The sequence below is a fragment of the Daktulosphaira vitifoliae genome, unplaced genomic scaffold, assembly GCF_025091365.1.
Source record: "Daktulosphaira vitifoliae isolate Bord-2020 unplaced genomic scaffold, ASM2509136v1 Scaffold_5, whole genome shotgun sequence".
NCBI lineage: Eukaryota > Metazoa > Arthropoda > Insecta > Hemiptera > Phylloxeridae > Daktulosphaira > Daktulosphaira vitifoliae.
In genome coordinates this window covers 7,494,586-7,521,457 of record NW_026099576.1, presented here as the reverse complement: position 1 = coordinate 7,521,457, position 26,872 = coordinate 7,494,586, and the positions used below count along the sequence as shown (strand labels likewise).

The 26,872-nt window shown below is 27.5% G+C and overlaps 2 protein-coding genes across 5 annotated transcripts in view; one reads left to right on the top strand and one right to left on the bottom strand.

The window, feature by feature from the left end:
• Positions 1-3,214: 3,214 nt before the first annotated feature.
• LOC126907520 (uncharacterized) lies at positions 3,215-20,022 on the bottom strand. Of its 3 annotated transcripts, XM_050688873.1 has the most exons (3): positions 18,690-20,022; positions 11,113-11,236; positions 3,215-3,588 (listed from the first exon to the last, which is right to left on the bottom strand). In XM_050688873.1, exons 1-3 carry the CDS (start codon positions 19,953-19,955, stop codon positions 3,317-3,319), a joined length of 1,662 nt encoding a protein of 553 aa, XP_050544830.1. In that variant the 5' UTR covers positions 19,956-20,022; the 3' UTR covers positions 3,215-3,316. The 3 variants fall into 3 exon arrangements, with proteins under 3 accessions (XP_050544830.1, XP_050544831.1, XP_050544832.1); XM_050688874.1 differs by lacking the exon at positions 11,113-11,236 and having other exon boundaries at positions 18,566-20,022; XM_050688875.1 differs by lacking the exons at positions 3,215-3,588; positions 11,113-11,236 and adding an exon at positions 16,480-16,838 and having other exon boundaries at positions 18,566-20,022.
• A 1,892-nt stretch (positions 20,023-21,914) lies between these two features.
• LOC126907527 (E3 ubiquitin-protein ligase goliath-like) overlaps positions 21,915-26,872 on the top strand; it is a 45,052-nt gene continuing 40,094 nt past the window's right edge. Inside the window, exon 1 of one of the 2 annotated variants that reach the window (XR_007704550.1) lies at positions 21,915-22,962. Coding sequence is in view for 1 of the 2 variants with exons in the window: in XM_050688888.1 (XP_050544845.1) it covers positions 22,500-22,962 (463 nt within the window). In the remaining variant the exon portion in view is untranslated. The remainder of the gene's footprint in view (positions 22,963-26,872) is intronic. The other variant, XM_050688888.1, reaches the window with a different exon arrangement.

Genomic DNA, 26,872 nt, shown 5'->3' with positions numbered 1-26,872 from the left:
AACAGAACTATAGTTCTCTGGAGTACAATTTTCATTTATAATAAGATATTTCTAATGATAATTTAAATATCATCAAGTAAGAGCAGCTGTTGATAATTTATAGACGTACGGTGATAATAGTTCTAATCTTGATGAACTTTCTGAAATATTGAATAAATTACTTAATTATACATCAGCATTGTAATAAATAATCCAAAAATTGTAATAAATTAGCATGATATTTTTAATATACACGTTATTTTACACACAATGAATGTAATTTTAACATAAAGTATCGAAAATTTGTACACAAATATAACATTTTAATCCCTGCTTATTTTAATTTTCCTTCACATTTAATGCCTTCAAAGATTCTAATGCATTTACGTGAAAATTTGAATATTTTTTAAAAATGTAGGCATATAAAATAAGGACAAAAAGCTTTAAATAATGTGAGACAATTTTTTTGTGATATTATGTCTATTTCAATATTTCTTAAATTGTACAATTGTATATTTTTGTTATTGTTAATGATTATTGTTACAATACTTCATTCAGTACAATACGTCACCATTTACCATTTCAACAATATAGTATACATAAGTATACCGAGTAATTCCCTGCAGTGTGATACGCAAGGATCACGGGCTTAACAACCCCGCGGACTCTAGTTAATTCAGTGGTTGGTGACGACACATACCACTGCTCTTAGCCGGTCATGACTTGGTTAGTTGGGACCGGTAGGCCTGGGCATACCTGCTTGCTAACAGCGAATAGGCCCCCTAACCCAGCCATACCAAGTGAAAGGGTTGCTAACTTGTCACAGGGTAGTTAGCCAAAAGGTAAAGTGACCAATGGGATCCTCTATGGTACCTGGCGCACCATAGAGTATACAGCCTTATCACAGTATCGAGCTCTGCCGTGATGGACCTTTATTTCTCAAATACTTGTGGAAACTATATGGACAAAAACATAGAAAAACCACATAATAACGAATTTGAGATGAACAAGGATCCTACAGACAACTTCTCGGAACAAAAGCGTAAACTAGCGACTCTTCGCAGAAGAATCGCGAACTCAAAGGTCTCAATGCGAATAACGGGACACTTGATGAACCGTCAACTATCAAAGAGTCAGCAACTTACGCGACAGAGTATCGGAATCACCATTGTGCAGGAAGTGTGGAGGAGAAGAGGAAGACTTATTTCATATTATGTGTGAATGTGAGACATTTTCCACACTAAGATCAAACTACTTGAGTAAACCTTTTCCTGAAAAGAAGATATTAAAAACCTAAGACCCAGAGAGTTACTGAATTTCGCTGAAAAGACAAGTCTCTTTGGTCATCCAAAAGGGTGATTTGATGGTCTTATACAATGATAAGTATATTGCAATAACACTTCGGTGATAACACTTAGGTGGGTAAACCGAATCAAGACAATTCGATATGAGGTGCGTACAATGGACCAATAGGTCTGAGTATATGGGCATTATATCCACCTCTATAATAACTAAAACTAACTATACCGAATATTTCATAACATGTTTGACCTTAGAGCCTCAAACCTAGATACATACTATAATTTTACGCTTACGATATTGGTCACACTGACTTAACACACGCGCGCGCGCCCTTATTATTAATACACATTCACATGCGGTGAAGTGGCGGACACTTTTTTTTATTATTTAAACGTAACGTATATTATTATTATTATGGTAACAAGTATTCTATCGCGAGCCGTTGCTGCCATTGTGATAACGAGTTCTCGAAGGCGTCTGGAGTCCATACCAATGCATTGTTGAATTTCCGTCGAACGTTTGGTTTGCTTAATATGGGTGATTTGACTATTGAACACTCCAATTGAGAAACCACCATTGTTCTAGTCCTCAAACCTGATAATACTGTCCGGGTATGTGGTGATTTTAGTATTCTTAATAAGTAACTCTTAATCTTATCCTTCGAGGTATTCATAATCCATTACCTAAAATAGTTTATTTATTTGCCAAACATTGTAATAATATCTATTTCAGTTAAATAGATATTAAAAATGCCTATGCTCATATATGTTTAACAGATGAATAACAGAAATCAGTAGTAATTAATACACATATGGATATTTTTGTTTATACAAGATAACCATATAAAATTAATTGTACAGTAATTTGGTAGGCATTACCAAATTTCAATGTGATATATCTATATCAGATAAAACAAAAATAGAACACGACAAAATTTAAAAGTTAGTATTGATTTAACTATTGGATGTAGGACTTAAATTGATGTAAATTTCTATCCATAAAATATATAGGTCATGTCATTGTCAAAAATATTATTCATTCAACTGTTATAAACCTATAATTTTATGTTTATTATATAACTAGTAGAAAGTGTATTGCAATAATATTTAACAAGTAATCATTAATACTGTAAATTTTATGTTAAATGTACCTTTAATTGTTAATGTCATTATTTCTAATAAAAAGGGACCTGACTATTGGCTCGGTTGTCGGTGTTCCATCGGCGAATGTTACATTATCGTTATTATTTTGACCTTTGCCTATGACACTTATCGGCATAGTCTAATTGGACTTGCCCAGTTTACAACTGTACAATTATATTTTATACCATATAATCAAAATATAGGCAACTATAATTTCCTGTTAGTACTCAAGAAATTTACTATTAGGATACTAAAGGCGTACCAGGAAAGTTCTACGTCAGGACATACAGGTATATCTTGTACTATAAATAAGCTACAATAAAAATATTATTAGCCTTCTCTTACGAAAGATATGGCTGCTTATATCAAAACATGTCTTTTGTGTCAAATCAATAAAAGAGTCACGGGGAAACCTACAGAACTGCTACAGCCCATCTCAGTTATAGATAGAACTTCATTATCTATAGAGTAACCATTGACTTTCTCGGGGTACTATGCAATATTAATGGAAAGAAATTTATAATAGTAGCAACTTGCAACATGACCAAGTACATTTTCACTAAAGGAATTCGCTCTGCAGACGGCGAGTCAGTCATAAAATTCCATTGTGAGTAAATCTTCAAATGGGGCTCAATCTATAGCAAGTGATCGAGGAACTGGTACAAACTTATAACTGATAACTTAGACATCAAGCAGATGTTCAGTTCAGCCTACTCACCTCAAACCCAAGGATTTGTAGAACAATCATATGTTTCATTTAGCTACAACACTTCCCGTAAGGGAATCCATAAGGATCACGGACTTAACAACACTGAATTATAATTATGTTTTGAGTTTAATATTACACATTATATGAATTTTAATGAATATTAAATTTTCAACTTATTTTATGTTTATCTATTATTTGAACTGGTAGGAACTATCGTATACATTAAATAATCAACCATGTAACATGAGACATATGTTGACGCATCTAATGTTTCATTATACAATTTGATCGCCTCGCCATCAATACTTGCATCGTTGTAAAAACTAGATAAAGATGTCTCGATTTTGACAAAACCAAGTTCTGCAAACTTATCATCATTTACCCAATCGTCTTCATTTTCGTCCAAATCATGTGTTCTATTTAAAGTTTTGTATAAATCATCTTTGCATAAATTTTCTATGTAAAAAAAATAGATTCAGTTTTTAAAGAAATCAATATTATCCTCATTGATAAGTAAAAATGAAAATAATCCATTTTTTTTATCAATAGAGTATTTTCTTAAAATTGTATATATTCTATTATATGATATTGTTTTTTCAAAGTAAAANTTCTTAAAATTGTATATATTCTATTATATGATATTGTTTTTTCAAAGTAAAATTAAATTTTATCCATGCTTAAAATATAAGTTAATACCAAATATAAGTTATAATATGGATAAATTATAATTAAAATTTATTTTTATTTAAACTATTAAATGTTAAAAAAATTAATATGTACTTAAAATAAGCTCTAAAATTAAAAAAAAAAAATAGCCCTATTCTCAAATTACTCTTTAAAATAGAATGTTTTGTAATATAATCTTAAAATTTTAGAATATTCTAATCATATCACTATAATCAATGCTCTCTGAAAATAATGCTAACAGTATAATAAGAAAAAATTATTTATTATCAAAAATAAACAAATTCAAACATAGTCCAAAATTTTAAAACCTATAAAAAAACGGTAGCCCAATGGAATCGCGACATAGTGTGGACGTGGCATAGTTAGGATAAATTAGATTTGCAATACATATTAATAGACAATTCACAATTCAAGTCTGTAAAAGTGGATGCGCTGTCTGTTTTTTATTATAAGAATTATTTACAATAATGGTAACTTGACACCATCACATATCTAAAGTTTTAATATAAAACTATTTTGATTTGTTCATTTTCAATAACTTAGGGCAATTTTTAGAAAAATGTTGTTAAAAATGTCTAAATTTACCAATTTTGAAAATCGTAATTTTTTGGGGGATTTTTGCCAATTACGGGGGAACGAGAGCACAGTTTTTAATTTTTGAGGGTAATGTCTTCAACTAGATACAATTCGTAATCTTTTGACGTATCGTTGAGAAAAATCGGTCCGTTGAGAGCTGAGAAAAAGGAGTAGCAGACCCAAAAAAAAACATTAAAAAAATAAACACATCATGGTAAAATTAATACTTTCTCAGATTCGTATCAAAGCTAATAGTTGAAAAAATGTCGAAAATTACCGATTTTTAAAATTGTAGTTTTCCAAGATTTTTCCCTCATTTACGGGGAATGAAAGAATTTTTTCATTTTGTGAGGGTTATATCTTCATTTAGAGACGATTTTTAATCTTTTCACATATTGCCCAACAAAATAGTTCTGGTTAGGGTCGAGAAAAGTGGCAACAGATACACAAATAAAGAACACATCATAGTAAAATTAAAACCATCTCATCGAAGTTAAAAGTAACTCAAAATATTCATATAAAATGGAAAAAGAATAAAATAACTTTTTGACTAATCGATAACCAATTTTTTTATTTCAATTTTTGAGATATTAGCATTTAAAGATTAAATAATTATTAAATAAGTGAGGTAGTCTTATGTGGTACCATAATGCACAGATAATAATTCTTCCGCGTTCGCCATCTTGCTTGTTTATAACTAAAAATTATAATAACTCTGAAAATAATAAAACAAAACTGGATCGATAACCAGGGAGATTACTTTTGGGAGATATTCATGCTTTTAAGAACACACAATATCATGTTATATTTTTTCACTGTTGTTTTGTGATATTATAAAAGAAATATTATTATTAATATAAGTAATGTTAACACATATATCACTTATTGATAATGTCGAAAGAACAACCAATAAAATATTTTAGTTATACTTTATCAGTAAATGTAACCTTTAATATACATTATGTTATAATTATCTATTTTTTTATAAACTTTAATAAATATGAATTTTTACAATATTTATTTACAGATATTTAAAAAAAGTTAACAATTTAAAATTATGAGATGACTATGACTTTTTTTACTATTCGAATAGTTTTTAAGTGCCTATTGAATAATTCGATATTACACATCACTTTACCGACCCCAAGTAGTTGGGATTAAGGTGATGAAGAAGATATTAATAATACTAATGTTAAGATAATAATAATAATAAATAAAAACAAAAAAACAACCCAGCATAGTGGAGTCGCGGCATAGTGGGGACGTTGCATAGTTGGGTCCAGTATAGATTTAATCTGACAGTGATTAAAATCACTATTATAAAAAACACTTCGATACACATCTTTGGATAGTGTTTAATTTTAAAAAATTGATGGATTATTCCAAAAGCTACATGATCTGCTAGTTCCTTATTAATATCCTGATTAAGATAAAGTATGTCGAATGAAAAAGGGATTATTAAAAAATATTATTTCTCATAAAAAAATTATGTTGATCCAGACACTTTTCAATAAGTTATAGCATTATAAAGTTAAAAATGTAAAAAATAAAATTGAGAATTTTCACACATAAATAGCATTCGATATCCATTTTCACCATGAAGAACAAAATGAAGTCCGAAATTTTTTTTTTTTTCATAATAAATTACATTACATTATCTTTAATTTGAGATATATATAAAAGTGTTAGACTTTCCGGAACACTTTCAAAATTTAAGTTGAAAAAGATAATTTTTTGTGAAAAAGTTGTCATTTTAAATTCCCCCTTGTAGGCAGGTAAAGGGTCAGATTTATAAAAATAATATACCAAATAATAAGTAAAGACATCAGACATCTATAGAAAAAAATTATATTGATTTGTACATTTTTGAAAAAGTTATAGCAGTTTTTAGTAAAAAAAATTGAAAAAATTTCGAAAATTAGCAATTTTTAAATTTGTATTTTTTTTGGAGGTAACCCCATTTACGGGGAACGAGGGAAATTTATTCAATTTTTGAGGGTAATTTCTATGACTAGATACGATTTGTGATCTTTTGACGTTTCATTGAAAGAAATCGGTCCTGTGAGAGCTGAAAAAAAGAGGCATCAGACATCAAAAAAAAGACATCATAGTAAAACTACTACCTCCTTAACTTCGCATCGAAGCTAAAATAAAGTTGACAACCTTATAAATTAAAAGGGATGAGAAATGGATGAATAGAAACAAAATTATTTTTTATATTTTTTTATATGACACGACTTACGTCGCAAAAATGTGGTCGACACTGGTTTTGAGGGTAGAGACCCGTGGGCCGTTTATTAAATGAGCGACAACAGATTATTTTAACAAAAATAAAACAAAACGAAAAGATAAACACAGTAATAATAATCTTCGCATAATATCGCGGCACTTTCGCTGGCGTCGAAGACGCGGTGTCCGATGTAATCCTTGGACGGCAAAATGGTTAGCAGCGTTGTAGGCGACAGTGCGCGGGTGCGGATCGGTTGGTCGACGTTGTCGCTTTCACAACGGGAGGAAGACTCTCGCACCATTTGCGGCGGGTCGTCGTCGGCCGTGCGGCACTTGCTGGACTTTGCACCGTAGCGTATTACACGCGGTGTTGGTCAGCAAATACTCATAAAATAGGACGACGGCTGATAAAGGTGGCACGAGTCGCGGGGCATCGTGTATAACGAAGCGACGCGGACCGTGTCATATATTATATTTTTTAAATAGATACATTAGATATTTACCTATCTTTTAGGACCGTGTCATATATTATATTTTTTAAATAGATACATTAGATATTTACCTATCTTTTAGTATATATTTTTTGAAAATTTAATAGTTTTTTAAATCGGTAAACTTTAACATTTTTAAAATTTTTTTTCTTAAAACTGCCATAACTTTTTGAAAAATGGACGAATTAAAATACATTTTTTGAATAAAGATCTCAAATATTTCCCTATTATCTAAGATAAATTTTTTTAAAACCTGGCATTTTATTTTCCAACGGGACGGAATTCAAAACGGCAACTTTAGCACTAAAGTTCACTTTTTCACTAAACTTTAAAAAATATTCCAGTAATACTGCATCTTTAGAAAATATAAGTTAAACTAAAATTTTACTACGTACTATAGTTAAAAAAAAAAATTTCTGACGACCTATCTACTAAGTGCAAATTGCTGTCATAGTTCAAAACACATGCTATTTTTGTGTTCAATTTTTTTTTTCTTACCTTACTTTTTAATACATTACAAAGATTTGCCATACTAATAAAGTCCTTAATTTTTATAAAATTTATATTAATCTAAATTACATTGAATATAAATTAAAAATTATTTTGAATAGTTTTCCTTCTCTAAGTTAAAAAAATGACTTTAAATTTTTAAACTAGCTTAAATTGAGCTTTAGCTATTACGGTTCCACTATAATCTTTCATGCTCTGGGTACGAGGTTCCAACCTCGCCATTTTAAATTTAACTTTTTTGCGTTATTTCTAAATTCTCTCTAAGGTAGTAAAAATTCAAAATTCTTTTGATTTTTATTTTATTTAGATTAAATAACTTCAATGAATATCAAGGCTTTCACCACTGTAGTCTCCCTTGGCGCGAAGCAATTTCATACTTATATTTAAATTATTTTACCATATAATTTTTATTTGTCTGTCATTATTTTTTCTCATCTCTCACTTCATCAATTATTGTAATGATACATCAAAGATCATAACTAGTATCTAGTTACAGATATTACTCTCAAAAATTAAAAAAAAAATTTTCGCTTTATCCAAAAAAAAGGTGACTAAACTTATTTTCCATACAGACAATTAATATAATTTATTTCTCATATTTTTAAAGTATATATTGTCGAATTAGGTTTGATATAATAATAGGTTTTAACTACAAAATATTGACAAGACTTACGTCGCAGTAATGTAGTCGACACTGGTTTTAAGGGTAGAGACCTGTGGGCCGTTTATTAATAAGCAACAACAGATTATTTGAAAACAAACAAACCGAAAAGACGAACACAGTTAATAATAATCTTCCCACATTATCGCGGCACTTTTGCTGGCGTCGGGCAACACGGTGTCCAGTATGATCCTCGGCGTCATAAAGTTAGCAGCGTTGACGGCGACGGTGCGCGGGTGCAGATCGGTTCTTTGAGTCCGGTCGTGCGGCACGTCCGGACCCGGTGGCGTACATCCTCGACATTGTCACTTTGACAACAGGAAGAAGACTCCACGTATAATTTGAGGTGAGTCGTCGTCGGCCATGCGGCACTTGCTGGACTTTACACCATGACGTATGGCAGTCTGTGTTGGTCAGTCAAATACTCATAGTAGGGCGACGGCTGATAAAGGTGACACGAGTCTCTGGGCATTATTTATCACAAAACGGTGCAGGGTCGTATCAGTATATAATTATACTTTGTTATTTACTAATTATTTAACTCTATTTATGAGTTCTATAACCAGTCTATAATATTTCAAATTTTTTTATATTACGTTACTGTACAATTAATTTCTAAAAAAATTATTTTATTTAATCTTAAATCTAGGTTAATGACTTTATTAAATTGTTAACTTTATATCACTTTAACTTTTTGAAAAATATATGGATCAATACAATTTTCATTATAAATACTATATATATTCTTTTTTCATCCATCATATATATTTTTTAATCGAACCTATTCCCTTTATATAAGGGGAAGTAAAAAATTTAAACAACTGATTAGAAATTAAAACTCTTTCAACTTAGCTTTTGAAAATGTACGGAAATACTAACACTCTGTGTATATTTTTTATAGGTTACAATTTAAATATTCATTGCTATAATCCGTATAGTTATATCTTATAGTATTCTATAATTTACTGATATTCAGAAAAATTCCGTGTCTAGATTCACCTATGTTTTCGTCTGCTAATGTTTTTTTTTAAATTTATAGTTCGTTGCTTAAACTTTAATTTAGTATATGTGTAAAATTGTGAACATATAGTTCGAAATTATTTTTGTAGGCAAGTAAAGGTCAGATTTTCAAAAATATTATAACAAATAATAGGGAATTACTTGATGTTTCAATATAAAAAATTATTATTATTCGTTCATTTTTTATTAAATTGTGGCAATTTTTAGAAAAAAAAAAGAGAAAAAAAATTTCAATTTTTGAGTATTATCTCTTCAACTAGATACGATTTGTGATGTTTTGAAGTATCGTTAAAAAAATTCGATTCAGTGAGAGCTGAAAAAAAAGTAGTAACAGACATAAAAAAGAAAACATGTATTGGTCCAAATAAGATGAAAAAATTTCGAAAATTAATCATTAAAAAATTAATAATCCATAGTAAAATGAATACCTTCTGAGCTTCGCATCAAAGCTAAAATAATAATAATAATGATAATAATAATAATAATATTAGGTTAATTTATAAAAATTCTAATGTCTATATGTGTGTTTCAAATGTTAAACCTCCCCTTATAAAAAAAAATGTCTCGATTAAAATAAAGTATGATAAAGATTAGAATACTCTAAAATTTTAAAATTTTACTACAAAATATACTATTTTAAAGAGTAATTTGAAAATAGGGTTATTTTGTTAAAATTTTTGAGATTATTTTTAAGGATTACTTAAATTAAATAATAAATTCTTTAATATTTAATACTTTAAATAAAATATGTTTCAATTATAATTTAACCATATTATCACATTATCATACATATCCATAGTATTAATATCTCAAAAAAAATATTATTTTTTTTATTACTATTATAATGAAAGCATAAAATAAAAATTAATTATTATAAAGTAGACAATTTTTTCAATCATAATAGTATAACCTATACTATTAAAAAAATATTAAAATGTTAATCAACATATTATATATCAATTTTTTTTTTCGGAAAAATATAAAAAATAAGGATTTATTTATTTTTTTTTATCATATTTTTAATACGTTAAAATAAAGTGAAAAGTGTAATATTTTATCTTTTATTTATAATTAAAAGATAAAATATTAATATTCAATAGATAAAATAATTTATTTTTGTATATTAACTAACCACACAGTATCATTAAATACTTTAATTTTCAACAATGTTTTCATTGTTAAGTATAAGTTTTTGAAAAAGATTATTTTGTGTGGTTTTTGCATTTTATATCTGTATAACTTAATAATCTCTATAACGACGACCTATATGCAAATGTCAGTCGAAATTGAAAGACAACTAGGAGTTTATTTTGCTTTTGGAATAATCTACCAATTTTTTTAAAAGTAAAAATAATCTACAAATTTGCATGGAACGTTTCTAATGATAGTGATTTTAGTCATTACCAGATGTCATCAATACTTATTCACTATAACTAAGCCACGTCTTCATTTAGCCAACTGTGTTTTCGATTTTTTTTTTGAGTTATTCACTATGCAGATATGTTAAACTACTCTAAAGTGTCATTTAAAAAAATATAATAATCATTTTGTTAAATATTTGGCATAGTTATCTTCTAGCATATTTTTATCATTATGTTTTATAATATTAACAATAATGATTGTTGATTTTAATGTGTACTGATCTTTTTTGACGTACATGACTGTATATTTTGAAAATAATATATAAAACTAAACTAAATTTAAATAATTGAGGTCTTAATTAAAAGTTATTTATTATTATTATTATAATTATTAAATCATAATAATTATGAAATATTGAAAAAATATAATATAAAAACAACTCACCAATAACTTCATTAGTTAAAAAATTTCTTTGTCGTGAATTGCCTCGTTTCATTTTTTTATGCAAATTAAATTGTGAAATAAGCAAATCTTTGTGTTTTGCTAGTTGCGCAATGTATTTTTTGACCTGCTCACTGTATAGAACTATATTATTGTAGTTATCAGAGAAATTATCCTGTGTAATTTTAATAGTTTGTCCTACTTCATACTTTATGCCTTTGTGAAATAAATTATTTTTCAATGTATCAAAAAATTTGATGATTTTATTAGTATCTCTAATTGGCCAATAATTAAAATTATTCAAAAGTTCTTTTAATTTTTTTGAACTATGAATAATTATATTATAAGATACCACGTTAATAATATTTAGATCTTTTAAATTGTTTAGATATTCTATTATTGTGGAAGATAATAACGTAATACGCGGAAGAATATTTTCAAAGTAATAGTTTGCATCTAAATCAGAGTTGAAAAGACTTACAATAAAGTTAGAGTATTTAACTAATAATACGCAACTAGGATATAATGTAGAGTATCTAACTAGTTTTTGAAATGATTCTACATGATAATGGTAAAAATAGAATTTTATAAATCGGAATGCATCCAATAAAGTTAAACTACTTCCATCTGCACATTGTATATTTAAGGGAGTGTAGCGAAGAAGATCTAAGTAATCATCTGTCTTAATTTTTTTAATTTGTCTTTTTTGAGATCCATCCATGAAATTATTTTCGTTTTCAATAGGTTGATAGGTTAATAAATCATAAAGGATCATGTTTTTTGGGTAAAATAAATGTTTAGAGTTATGTGTACATAAGTTAGTATTTATTTCTTTCGAAATTTTATTTTTGAGATCCTTTGTTTCCAAAAATAATTGCTCAATATTTAGATTGCAATGTTCATTTATAATATTTGGATATTCTACAAATTGTGACACCACCTCATCAGTACACTCACTATTAATATATTTAAATAACTGTTTCAAAATAAAATAATGAATCATCTGATACCCTTCCAATAATAGCAATATCTTATTTTCTTTTGTATTTTTATTAGTTTTGTTTCTACTAATTATATTGACTGATCCTGATACATTATTTAAATATAAATTCACAGCCATCAAATCTCTAGGTAAATAATCACATTCCAAACAATGTAATTCTGCAAGCATCAATAGTATGATATTACTGTGAGACTGAATTGCTTCTCCATATTTTTTTAAGTCTTCTTCAGAGATATTTTCTACAGTTTCATTAAGGTATACTAAATATTGTTTGCAGTGTGTAAAATAATTCAACATGTATCTTGAAAAATTGCAATGACGTTCTTTTATTGATGTACTTACTATTGAGAAGTTAACTAATAAATAAGTTAAAATTGTAAAAAAAATCATTTTTTTAAAAATTTGTGTAGGAAATCTTGTAACAAGTAAAATTGAACATTTATTCAGACTAAATCCCAACATTGTATCAAAATACAACTTTATATACGATATTTTCAAATGTATCTAGGTCTTTCGAATTAGTTGACAGTAAACAGTTTTTATAGAAAATATTTATTGTGCATTTTCATGTTTACATTTGTATGTATAATTTATTTGTTTTTTTTATTATAACTAAATATTAAATTGAACTATAGAATTTAAAAGTCCCTATTTCATTTTTATACGTAGTTTCCCACCTGGTTCTGATAATTGATGATATAGTGTAATTTTTTGTTACTTTTTAACTTTCATTCAAAGCTGGAAGGTATTAGTTTTACTATGACGTGTTTTCTTTGTGTCTGATGCCACTTTTTTTCAGCTCTGACAGGACCGATACGTAATAGATCACAAATCGTATCTAGTCGAAAACATTACCCTCAAAAATTGAATAAATTTCCCTCGTTCCCCGTAAATGGGGTTACCTCCAAAAAAGTTACAAATTTAAAAATTGCTAATTTTCGAAATTTTTTCAATTATTATTACTTAAAACTGCCATAACTTTTTGAAAAACTAACAAATCAATATAATTTTTTTTTATAGATGCTTGATGTCTTTACTTATCATTTGTAATATTTTTTTTATAAATCTGACCCTTTATTTGCCCACAGGAGGGGATTTAAAATGACAATTTTTTCACAAAAAATTAACTTAACTTTTGAAAGTGTTCCAGAAAGTCTAACGCTTTTATATATATATATCAAATTAAAGCTAATGTAATGTATTTTATTATGGAAAATTGAAAATTGTATGGATCAACACAACTTTTTTATGAGAAATATTTATATTTCTTTTTCATTGGACATACTTTATCTAAATTAGGATATAAATAAGCAAATAGCAGATCATGTAGCTTTTGGAATAATCCACCAATTTTTTTAAATTAAACACTATCTAAAGATGTGCATCGTAGCGTTTTTTATGATAGTGATTTTAATGAATATCATATATCATTATACTTGATCCAACTATGCCGCGCCCCCCCTGTACTGGGTTTTTTATGTTAACTTAGAATTATAAAAGTAAAATTCAAATAAAGGAAATTTTACAAGAAACTCAAAAATAATATCTTCAATGTTGATTTTTAATAAATAGACCAGAAAAACACTACATTGAGTGAAAAACATGTAAAAGTCTCAAAAATACGTTATAACTGATTTTGTTGATTTTTACTTATTTATTTTCATTTTATTCTTTAGAAAATGCATATTTGTTTAAAAAAAGATTCTAAAAGTTAAATTTTTTATGCCAAATACGATAATTATATTAGATTTATTATTTTATGGACTGTTAATTAATAATTATTTACAAACCTAACAAAATTTATTGTATTATTACATTTTGTCTTATCAATGTATCAATTTTAGTTCACTAAATTACTTTAAGATAGTACCAATTATATTATTATTAAAGATAATTATATTTGAGTTATTTTCGACAACTGACATAATTTGTGTTGTATAAATGCAGCAGACAATTTGTGAACACTTTTAATCATATTTTACCTGTTTATTGTTGTATATTAAATGATACGTTTAAATCACAAAGGTACAATACTTTTAGACGTCTTTTAAAGTATTACGAACTAATATTTATCTTATTGGTAATTATTTCTACGAAATAACTGGTAGTAAGTTACGATCAAATTTACAAGTGTTTTACAAATTTAATTTGAACACTGATTTTTGAAAATTGATCCTTCATTTTGGAATGCGAACAATAGTTACATAAATACTTTAAATACTATATGTAAATTACGAGTCGTTAATGATACAGCCTAGCGTGTCATTAAATTAATCGAAGACTACATTAATATATTAACTACAAATAAAAAGCAGAAATCATACGATTAACAAATAATAAGTGATTATCGGAAAAAATTTCTTAATTTTAAAAAAGTACATTATCAAAAAATATATTGTAATAATATAATTTAATTATTGTTAAAATATTTTGTTTTAAAGTTATTATTATTTTAAACAAAATAATTTTAAAATTGTTAATCACAATTAAAATATTTTATAAAAAAAAAATTATGTTATAATAAAATCAGATTTGTTTTCTTAAAATATGGTTAACATTCATATTATACATTTGCAGAGAGGTCTCAATTAGATATAATTTAGTGGTCAAAAAGTATTAATCAAAAAGCATAAATTATAATCAAAAATAAAATAATTTCCTTAATCAAAAAATGTAATAATACAATAAATTTAGTTAGGTTTGTAATTAATTATTAATTAACTGTCCATAAAATAATAAATCTAATATAATTATCGTATTTGGCATAAAAAATTTAACTTTTAAAATCTTTTTTTAAACGAATATGCGTTTTCTAAAGAATAAAATGAAAATAAATAAGTAAAAATCAACAAAATCAGTTATAACGTATTTTTGAGACTTTTACATATTTTTACTATATGAAGTGTTTTAGTGGGCTATTTATTAAGAAATCAACATTGAAGTTATTATTTTTAAATTTCTTGTAAAATTTCCTTTACTTGAGTTTTACTTTTATAATTCTAAGTTAGCAAAAAAAAAATTATGAGACATAGATCAGTTATTTCTATTAAATTTAACTCTTCGACTCAACTTAATAGGGCTGGGGGCACGAGTTAACCTAAACGAATCGGTCCCAAATTTTGCACAGCTCATTTTTTTGACCATAAAAAAAAATTAAGAGGTAGCGTAAAAAAAAACATTCGATTTTTGAGGGCCACCCTAGTGACCATGTAGTGTACGGTGGCTGCGACGCATATTTCACAGTTTTATACGCTCGGAGTACGAAATTCGAATGTCCCTAGTCAAATTAACTTCATTGCATATTTTTTTCTTAATTTTTTTTTTGAGGTAGAAAAAAAATTCAAAACGAATAATAATAAATAATATTCAATTAAATTATTCAATGTATATCAAGGATCCTATCATTTAAGTCTAGCCCTGTGAGAAAGACATTCTTATTTATAATAAAATATATTACTATATAGTTTATTTTTGTGTCTGTCGTTAATTTTTCTCAGATCTCAATTGACCAATTTTAATGACAAATACATTAAAAGAACACTATTTTAATCTTGTTGTACTTATAATTCCTAAATATTGGAAAAATGCCTTAAGTTTTAGAAATTTAAAACAAATATCTCAAAATTAAAAAATTGCTACTTCAAAAAAACTTTTTTGAATTAAAAATCCCAAAATGAATGAGAGTATAAAATTTTACACTGATTTTATACTGAATTACACCGCAAAATTAGATTTTTTCTATCACCACTTTTTTTGAAATAATGACTAATTAGAAAAAAATTATATTTTGACAAGTTCAGAGTTAATTTTAAGAACATCGATAGGGAATTTATCTAAAATATTATTAGTAAAAACAAAATATAATATAAAAAGAGTATAAAAAGTATAAAAAGGCTAATAAAACATAATCTGGATACATAAAAGAATACACGTTTTCACATTCCAACGGAATCAGAAGAGAAAATGAAAAAAACAAGCCAATATGAACCAATTATTTCAGAAATTATAAATAACATGTATAGAGGTGTACAGTTTACAGCTGATTCAATAAAATAGATATCAAATACTGAACTACTTAACTCATAGATATTATATTTTACCATTAGAGTCACACCAAATAAAATACCGATCAATATTCTTGATTATTTAATATAATTTTAAGTCAAATGTACAATTTTCGAAACATTTCATGAAAGTTCAATCATTTTCCACTTTAGATAAATATATATATCTCATCTTTTGAAAAATTAAACTTGATAATCTTATAATATATAGGAAATATTATAAAGAAGATATTTTTGAACATCAAATATTCTTCTTCAATTACAAATTGAGAAAAACTTTAATTAAATAAAATCAAAAGTACAGTTCTCAAAATTATAATTATTTGTTGAGTTTAATATTACACATTATTTTATTCTTAATGAATATTAGATTTTCAACTTATTTTATGTTTTATCAATTGTTTGTATTAATATGAATTATCTATACATTAAATAATCAACCATGTAATATAGAATATAGTTTGACGAATTCATTGTTTCATTATATAATTTGTTCGAAATATTATCAATAATTGCTTCGTTGTGAATACTAGTTAAAGATGTTTCGATTTTAACAAATCCAAGTTCTGCAAACTTCTTATCATTTACCCAGTCTTCTTCAATTTCGTCCAAATCATATACTCTATTCGAAATTTTGTATAAATCATCTTTGCATAAATTTTCTACATAAAAAATATAAAATGAGTTTTTAATGAAACCTATATTATCATAAGTGATAAGTGAAAACGAAAATAATTCTTTTTATTTTATCAATAGAGTATTTTCGTCAAATTCGTATAAGAAATTTTTTTATATCCTAATATGTAATATTGTTTTTTACAGTAAAATTAAATATTATCCAAGTATTAAGTATTAAAGAATTTAATATTTATTTAAAGTAATCTTTTAAAATAATATCTAAAATTGTAAAATTTTAAGTTTACCCAAACGGGTAACAGGCTGTGGACTTCAGCAGTCCTGCGGCTTGGAGCTCGGATGAGTTCTCTGCCAAAGGCATAACAGAGAGAAGTTCGCGTCATATTAATATGTAATATTGTTTTTTCACAGAAAAATTAAATATTATCCAAGTTTAAATATAAGTTAATACCAAATAAATGTAATAATATGGTTAAATTATAATTTAAACATATTTTTATTTAAAATATTAAATATTAAAGAATTTAATATTTAATTTAGGTAATCCTAAAAAATAACCTCTAAAATTTCAACAAAATAACTCTACTTTCAAATTATTCTTTAAAATATAATATTTAGTAGTTATATTTTAAAATTTCAAAGTATTCTAATCTTTGTCATACTTTTTTTTAATCGGGACATATCTCTTTATAAAAGGGGATTCAACATTTTAAACAAACGTATAGAAAGTAGAATTTTTTTAAATTAACTTAAATATAAGCTTAAAATAATAAATATTAAAATTATTTTAGCTTCAGTGAAAAGCTGAGAAAATATTAATTTTACCGTGATATGTTTATTTATTTCTTTAATCGTAAATTTTCGAATTTTTTTCATCTTATTAGAGTCAATACAAGTTTTTAGTGTCTCTCACTACTTTTTCTCATCTCTCATTGATTTCTTTCAACAATACATCAAAAGATCACAAAACGTATCTAATTTAAGACAATGAAAATTTTGTAAATTATGAAAACCTCCCCGAAAATTTTAATTTTTAAAATCGGTAAATTTCGAAATTTTTTATTGAAAAATGAACGAATCAAAATAATAATTTTTTATATGGAAACCTTAAATAATTCCATAATATTTTGAAAAATCTGACCTTAATTGCCTACAAGAGGGAATTCAAAATAGTTTCGGAATATATATTCGAAATATATATTTCTTTCATCTTACATACTTTTTTAAATCGGACGATTTCCTCAAATTTTCAATGTGCAAATTGCCGCCAAAATTACAATAAAAGTAATATTTTCGAAAAATTCACCTTCTATTGTGATGTTTTTTGTACTTAAAACTGCCATAACTTTTTGAAATATTAAAAAATTAAACTAATATTTTTGTTTATAAAACCTTTAGTATTTTCCTTTCATTTTCTATAATTTTTTTTAAATACGAACATTTAATTACCCACAGAAGAGGATTCAAAATAGCAAATTTTTCACAAAAGTCAATTTTTTCAGCTTAAATTTTGAAAATGTTCAAGAAATACTGAGTTCTTTAAACATATGTCAAATGAAAGCTTATGTTATGTACTATACATTTTAAAATAAATGTGTCCCGGGGACTTTGAAAATAATTTATGAAACTAAACTAAATTTAAACTATTGAGGTCTTAATTAAAAGTTATTTTTTATTATTATTATTATTATTATAATTATTAAATCATAATAATTATGAACTATTTAAAAAATATAATATAAAAACAACTCACCAATAACTTCATTAGTTAAAAAATTTCTTTGTCGTGAATTGCCTCTTTTCATTTTTTTATGCAAACTAAATTGTGAATTAAGCAAATATTTATATTTTGCTAGTTGCTTAATGTATTTTTTGACTTGCATACTGAATTTAAGAATGTTATTGTAGTTATCATCGAAATTATCTTGTGTAGTAATGATAGTGAATTCCATTTCATACTTTATGCCTTTGTCAAACAACACATTTTTTAATGATTTAAAAATATTACTTATTATATTATTATCTCTAATTGGCCAATTATTAAAATTATGCAAAAGTTCTTTTACTTTTGTTGTACTGTCAGTAACTATATGATCAGAAGCCTCGTTTAAAATATTTAGATCTTTTAATTTGTTTAGACATTCTATTACCGTGTAGGATAATAATGTAATACATGGACGAATGTTTTCATAGTAAAAGATTGAATTTATAGTAGATGTTTTAAGACTTGTAATAAAGTTAAGATATTGGACTAATAATGCGCAATTAGGATAGATTATAGAGTATCTAACTAGTTTTTGAAATGATTGTACATGATGATGGTAAAAATGGAATTTTATAAATCGAAATGCATCTAATAAAGTTAAATTACTACCATCAGCGCATTTTAAATGTAAGGGAGTATAGCGAAGAAGATCTAAGTAATCGTCTGTTATGTTTGCTTTAATTTGTCTCTTTTGAGAACCATTCATAAAATTCTTTTCATTTACAATCGGTTGATGGGAGAACAGATCATAAAGTATCACATTTTTTGGATTATATAATTTTTTTGAGTTACGTGTACATAAGTTAATATTTATTTCTTTCATAATTTTATTTTTGAGATCCTTTGTTACCAAAACTAATTGCTCAATATTTAGATTGCAATGTTCATCTATAATTTTTGGATAGTTCACAAATAGTAACTCCACCTCATCAGTACATTGATAATTAATATATTTTAATAACTGTTGGGAAATATTTTCATGAATCCTCTGATACCCTTCCAGTAATAGCACTATCTTATTTTCTTTTGTATTATTATTAGATATGTTTTTACTAATTATATTGACTGATCCTGATACATTATTTAAATACAAGTTTACTGCCATCAAATCTCTAGGTAAATAATCACATTCCAAACAATGTAATTCTGCAAGCATCAATAGTATGATATTACTGTGAGACTGAATTGCTTCTCCATATTTTTTTAAGTCTTCTTCAGAGATATTTTCTACAGTTTTATTGAGGCGTAACAAATATCGTTCACAGTGTATGAAATAATTCAATATGTATCTCGAAAAATTGCAATGGCGTTCTTTTACAGATGTACTTACTGTTGAATAATTAAAAAATAGACACGTTATAATAGAAAAGAAAATCATTTTTAAAAAATATGTATAGGAAATCTATTAAAATACAAAATATAAAATAGATTAAAATTAAGTCGTAATGTTACTTAATAATATAATTTTATCATTCAGTCCTTTAATATATATATCAATGTCTCTCTAATTTTTATAAAAGTAAATAATTTTATATAAATAGATTATTTGTGCTTTTTACAAGTTATCATTTGATTTATAATTTATTTTTCCTTTGTTATTTTTAAAATAATTTTAATTAAATATAAATTCAATTGAACTATGCAATTGTGAATTTCATATTTAATTCTTATACAGAGTGTTCCACCATGTTCATAATTTAAAGGTTAATTTGAAGAAAAACACTCTATACAATCTCTGTAAGAAATAATCAAAGTTATTTCCCTTACGTAAGAATAATATTTTTTATATACACGATATTTTATGCACAAGGAATGTAATTTTAAAATTAAGTATCGAAAATTCGTATACAAATATAAAATTTTTATCTCTGCTTATCCTAATTTTCCTTCACATTGTAAGCCTTCAATGATTCCAGTACATGTATGTGAAAATTCTAATATTTATAAAAGTGTAAGGATAAAAAAGCAGAATAAAAAGCTTTAGTTTTTGTAGAATACACTTTTGGTGGTATGATGTCTATTTCATTATGTCCCATAGCTAAACACAACGTTAAATAATTATCGAAAAACAATTAAGAAGAATATATTAGAACATGTCAAAAAATGAAAGATAAGTGCAATAAAATAATAAAAATGAAAATTTGTTATTAAAAATTTAAACAGTAGATATTTTTCCAAAACTCAAGTATTGGGAGTCCTCATCAAAAAATAGAAAAAAACATTGTAAATGTTTAATTTTAGTTTTTCTAGAAATAATTCAATTTTTTTTTTTTTAACTATAAATCATTCCAATATGATAAATGACTCTTCACAATTAAATGCCTATAGAGTTTGCCTAGAACTTAAAGTTTTAAATTGATCCAGTCAAAAATCGTTTTTATTATTTTCCTAGGTTTAGGAACAACCATTAAAAAAATATCATAAAATAACTCAGTAATAAGGTTGGAACTTGGTAATTATACGCTATGCCTTACAAATTATTTTTTCATACTTTCTTTGGGAGACATTGACGCAAATGAAGAAGTGGTATGGCTTTTAAGCGTTTCCATTTTTGCAATTTCGTTGCTGTATTATGTGATCTGTAGTTTAGTTATAATGTAAACATATAAAAAGGTTTTTTTAGTTATATTGAACTTTTAACAAGTAATAAGTTTAACGAAACAAAAATTTGTAAATTTTTAATTATAATTCGTAACCTTATAATAAAAAAATTCATACGTAATTTTTTTATTGAATTACGCATTATTTTAAGCACTAAATGAAGTTTTTAAACTCATATAGCAAAATAAAAAATTTTAAATTTCATATAACTTCATCATTTTTGCGTTGGAATCTTTTTATCCTCAGACGACGATTTATGTACAAGTTTTCATAATTTCGTCATTACAGATATTTAAATGTAATAAATATAAATTACTTTCATTAAGTACATTGCTAAAAAATAATAAATCCCTTGGACTTCACTGTAAGAGTTTTAGGTCAATTTCAACCACAAGTCAAGTTGAGAAATTAAGTTTAATTTTCGGGCACAGGCTTTAAATTGTACAATTGTAAATTTTGTTGTTGTTAATGATTAAGAAACTCTTACAATACTTTGTTCGGTACAATGCGTCAACATTTACCATTTCAACTCTATAAGTATACTGAGTGATTCATAACATACTTGACCTTAGAGCCTCAAACCTAGGTACATACTGTAATTTTACGCTTACGATTTTGGTCGCACTGACTTAACACACACGCGCACGCCCTTGTTATTAATACACATTCACATGCGGCGACTTTTTTTTTATTATTATTCGGACGTATTATTGTTATTGTAACAAGTACACTGCCGCAAGCCGCCGCTGCTATCGTGATAACGAGGTCTCCAAGGCGTCGGGAAGTCCGTGCCAATGTAGTGTTGGGTTGCCGTCGCCGAACGTTCTTCTGTCAGTAGTGTGCGAGACACGCGCTGCACGTGACGTGTATTCGTTGAACTTGTGCGTGATAGTGTGCGCGTAACTACACGTTATCATTGAATTATTTTGTCGAGTAGAAACATATTATACTGTCGTTTTGTCTTGAAATAACATTTGTAGTGGCAGCCCTAGTGGAATGTCCAAAACTGACGATAGATCGAGTATAGTATAATTGTATTTTGAAGATTCATTAACTATTAATAATTTTTTATCCATGTGTAGATATATTTCTTGATAAAAGTTCAAATATATAAATATATATATATATAATAAATATTTTTACACATGTAATATTTTACACGCGAAATTCGGAAAAATTTAGAACGTCATGTGAATTATTGACAGTAGTTAATTGAACCCTACCGCTGGATCATTTTTTCCGTTTAGTTGTACCAAGTTCGTTTTGCGTGTGACTTCGAAAAAGGCGCCAAAGAGACCTTCGCTTATCGGCGGCTATCACCATGCTCGCCATGTTAGCCGCGTGCACGTTATTCACTGTAGCCGCCTCGTCGACATCGTCTTCGGATCCTTGGCCAGCGGCCGTGTCGTCTGCGGACGAGTCCAACGACTCGTATACAACTGCTTATTTGAACGTGACCTACTACGATGTGGACACCGGCATGGTCATACAGTCGGACAAGTCGGAAATAGGCAAATTCGGCGAGTATCACGTGGGCGCCGCTACAGGCCGTCTTGTGCAGATGTTAGGCACCGACGGCGACCGCAACGGATGCGCTCCACCGGTGCGCACCATCCCCGAGTTCCTGCCCGGTGGCCCTTGGATAGCGCTGGTACGACGGGGCAAATGCAGCTTTCAGACCAAAGTAGACAACGCCCGCCGGGCTGGCGCCTCCGCCGTGATCGTGTACAACGATCGCGAGGCAACGGACCTCGACAAAATGAAACTGTTACCATCCGATCCTAGTGAGTAGACGTCATTAATATCTTATTGTATAAAATTCCCACGTTCACCGCTCCCAAACCGTCGTCAGGTCAGCTGACCGCGTGTGCTCTATGGAATTAGGATAGTCATTGACGATTCTTTTTTTTAATCCCGTCCATTTACTAATTTTCTCTTGCCCTGTTTTTATCCCAATCGACTATCTCCGACTGTAAAAGCTTTCTATCAAACAGTCGATTAAAACCTTATTACAAACTATATCAGTACTGAGTCGCTTCATAAACCGGTCGCCTGCGGTGTTGAGGAATATTGATGATATTAGTTAAAAGGGAAATTTGTTTTTTTATTATATGGTGACGTATCAGGAAGTAAAATTCCGGTTACATGTAATTCTATTTGTTTGATCACACATTACGTCTGAACTTGGAAATTTCTCAAATTAGCAACTATTATAATAAATTATTCCTGGGAGTAGTTTTGTTCAAATAAAACGAGTACCGAAAACAAAATTAACTACTCACAAATGAACGCTTAATAAAATATTACAGACTGTGGTTTAAACTTTTCACAAACCCGATTGCATTTGAAATTAAGCTAAAAGTCAAAACAAAATTCCTATCTCTAGTACAACATATGTAATGCGTGAGATGAAGTATTGTCATGTTTTTTTTTTAAATTTTTTGCATTATTAATTACATGTAATCAAGTGTAGTTATTATTTTTATTTAATTGATCGAGCAGAATCTTCGAGAATTTTATCTGTTGTTTAATCGTCGTCGTGTGTTATTAGAGTGAAATTGCGTTGCATTATTTTTTAACGATATCAAATTCTCTTGTTATCTCTAATTGTTTACTACGATATAGTTTAAGTTATATTTTTATTGTATTTTATATTTTATCGGTATTAAAATAAATATTCTTGTTTCATCTTATTGTTTTATTCCAAAAATCTCAGAACAGGATTTTTCTTTACATATTGTTTTTAAGTTTCATGCAAATAAAAAAGCATGAAATGATCTTAGTATTATAAATAGATGTATTTATATTTGTAAGATGATTAACAATTTGAACAAAAAATATTTTCCTAAGAAATAGCCATTACCCGAAGTATGTCATTGAAAATTCGAATAAGATTATAAATGACTTTTTTACTATCATTTGTCATAACACGTAATCAAAAATCAAAATCTTTAGCATAACAGAAGTGTACTGTTTTTATACCAACTTTCGGTTTTTTATCATTTGCACGTCATGTATGATCTCAGTTAATCTTGTATTTCTCGTAAAAATGACTGAGTTGTGGTAGTTTTAGGGTTTTAAATGCATTTTACTTATTTATTGATATACCTCAATGTTTTCATTAAATTAACAGAACAGCGTTTATAAATAAACTTAGCTGGGAGTAATAATTTTTGTTGATCTTTTTCAAAATCCAATGGACATGAGATATTATTAAAATCAAACCTTGAAATGCTACAAGTACCTTTTATAATATTTTTATAATTTTCTCGAAATTGTTATTTAATAGCTACTAAAAATTACGTGTATAATTGATGAATCATTGCTATTAGAATTATTGTACTTTATATGAGTAACGCTACCAGCTACCTGAATTATTAAAAAAAAAGTATATCAGGACCGCAAGTACACTTATGCATTACTAATGAAAATGTAAAGAATTGTTTTTTTTTTCGTTGATATTATGCGGACCTTGTTCGAGTGAATCGACTTTGCTGTGGTAGATTTGTGTACCTTTAGGCCCTACTGAATCTTAATTTATGTGAACTACAGCTATTGTGCCGCTTAAGCCACCTGGCAGTTAAAATGTCGACTGAACAATTCGGACAAAATGTGAACCGTTTACCTGCCGGTGCAAGATCTATGAGATTAATTTGTTATTGTAATATAGGTTATTGCAGTATCATGTAACCGACGGCCTTCGACCAGGTCAGACACTTGGCGAAAACTTGTTGACTAATTTAAGGTTACCCCAGAAAATATCACTTTATATTTTACGCAGACAATATCGTATTGGAAAATCCCTCGGTTATGATTTAAGCTACAGCGTTGGTGGTCAAATGTCTCAGGGTGGATGCACAGGATACGGTTCATATTGTATGACACTAATTAACATAAACGTGTATCATTGTCGTGTAATAATGGACAAAACACAGTGACAGCATAAATGAGACACCAGACAGGAGAACAAAGAGAACTTGGTGATGGCCGGAGTAAGTAGGGGTGGTGGAAAGAAAATGAGGCGGATTGAAAACTATATTTTTAAAAAATTTTCAATGAATCTGTCTATTTCATTTCGTGTTAAAATCATTAAATTGTGTTGTTTTTCACAAATCTCATATTAGTATATTAGAATGTTTTTTTATTAGATTTGATATGTTGTTTATAATGACGAATAAGTTAAAATGTTACCTTAAAAACAATCATAATAATAGTTTNGTGTTATTAAACAGTACTTAACCAGAGAATAAAATTTATTTATCCTCAATATCCTTTTCTCGTGTTGGAAAGGGAAAAAACCACAACGTTCAATTTGATATGTTGTTTATAATGACGAATAAGTTAAAATGTTACCTTAAAAACAATCATAATAATAGTTTTATCGATTAAAATCCGTCTAAAATATTTACTTGAATCAAGAATCTTGATTCAAGATTATATATTTTTACAAATACATATGAAATATCGTTTTTTGAAAAAATGTAATTAAGTTTTAATGAATAAGAATTGTATTTTGTGATATTCAATGTAAAGTAAATGAGTCTTATCCAGTTTTTAAAACGCGTTTCTTTTTTTTTATGTTTGTGATTACATTTTTTTATACACAGATGCAAGGCTTTTTGTGAAATGCTTGGCATGTTCCCTCATTGCCAAGGTTCCGACCCGCTGTGCCAAGATGATATTCTATTTTCGTGTTCATTGTAGTTCATCTTAATTTTTGTTAAATGTAATGGACAGTGGCGGAGAAAAAGCAAAATCGAGGCCGGCACCGGTACAAACACAATACTGCCGGCAGGAAGTCTGACTACAACATTAGCAACCTTTAAATAAAATTAAAAAACGGTTGAGCTTGCAATTTTTTTAAAAATAATTTCTTGTTTATCTCCGAGGCATAAAAGAACGACTAGTTACATTACAAAATAACAGACTTTCGTTAAAAACCAGTGTTTAATAATTATGTATAATGCCAGTCATTTTTTAGTACTACTAAACATCGTCGTAGTTTTGATTTATAAGTATAAAAACACTTTTTTAACGTACTCTCACTTCGTTTAAAATTAATGTACTCAAAATTTTTCAAAGACTAATTCGCCGACGTGCGACTGTACACATTTATCTCACATCGTGTTCATGTAATATATTATTTGTTTATCATTCTCTTTCTAATTTCTCTATAGGTGCCTTTCTATTGCGCAACTTATTGATGTTGTGTACCGTATTTGAATTCTCTATTGAATTGATGACCTGACAGATGAGGATTTGTTGTCCAGACAAATTATTGGACCGGATGCTGTTTTAGAGATTGTCCTTCTTGGCGGTCGTTTACACTCGAGTATATTTGCGGCTTCTGACCACCGCATAGGAGTGTTTATATACTCTTTTGTGAATGATTATTTTCATCTTATTTGAGTTCACCAATTTTATTGCATCAGAATAATACCGACACGTAATATTATCAAATGGATTAATCGCTACTTGTTAATAATGCAGTAACAATTAATTTTATTTTCAAAGTGACACAAACAGTCTACCGGTTGGCTATATATATACAGTTAAAGCTTATGATCTCTATTAAATATTTATTATACTATAATTTGTTTGCTTACCGAAACAATATTTTTTTCTTTTTATGCAGTATGGCATAACGTTACATGACACAGCCGTGATAAAAATCTCATTTGTTAGTTTCTTTTT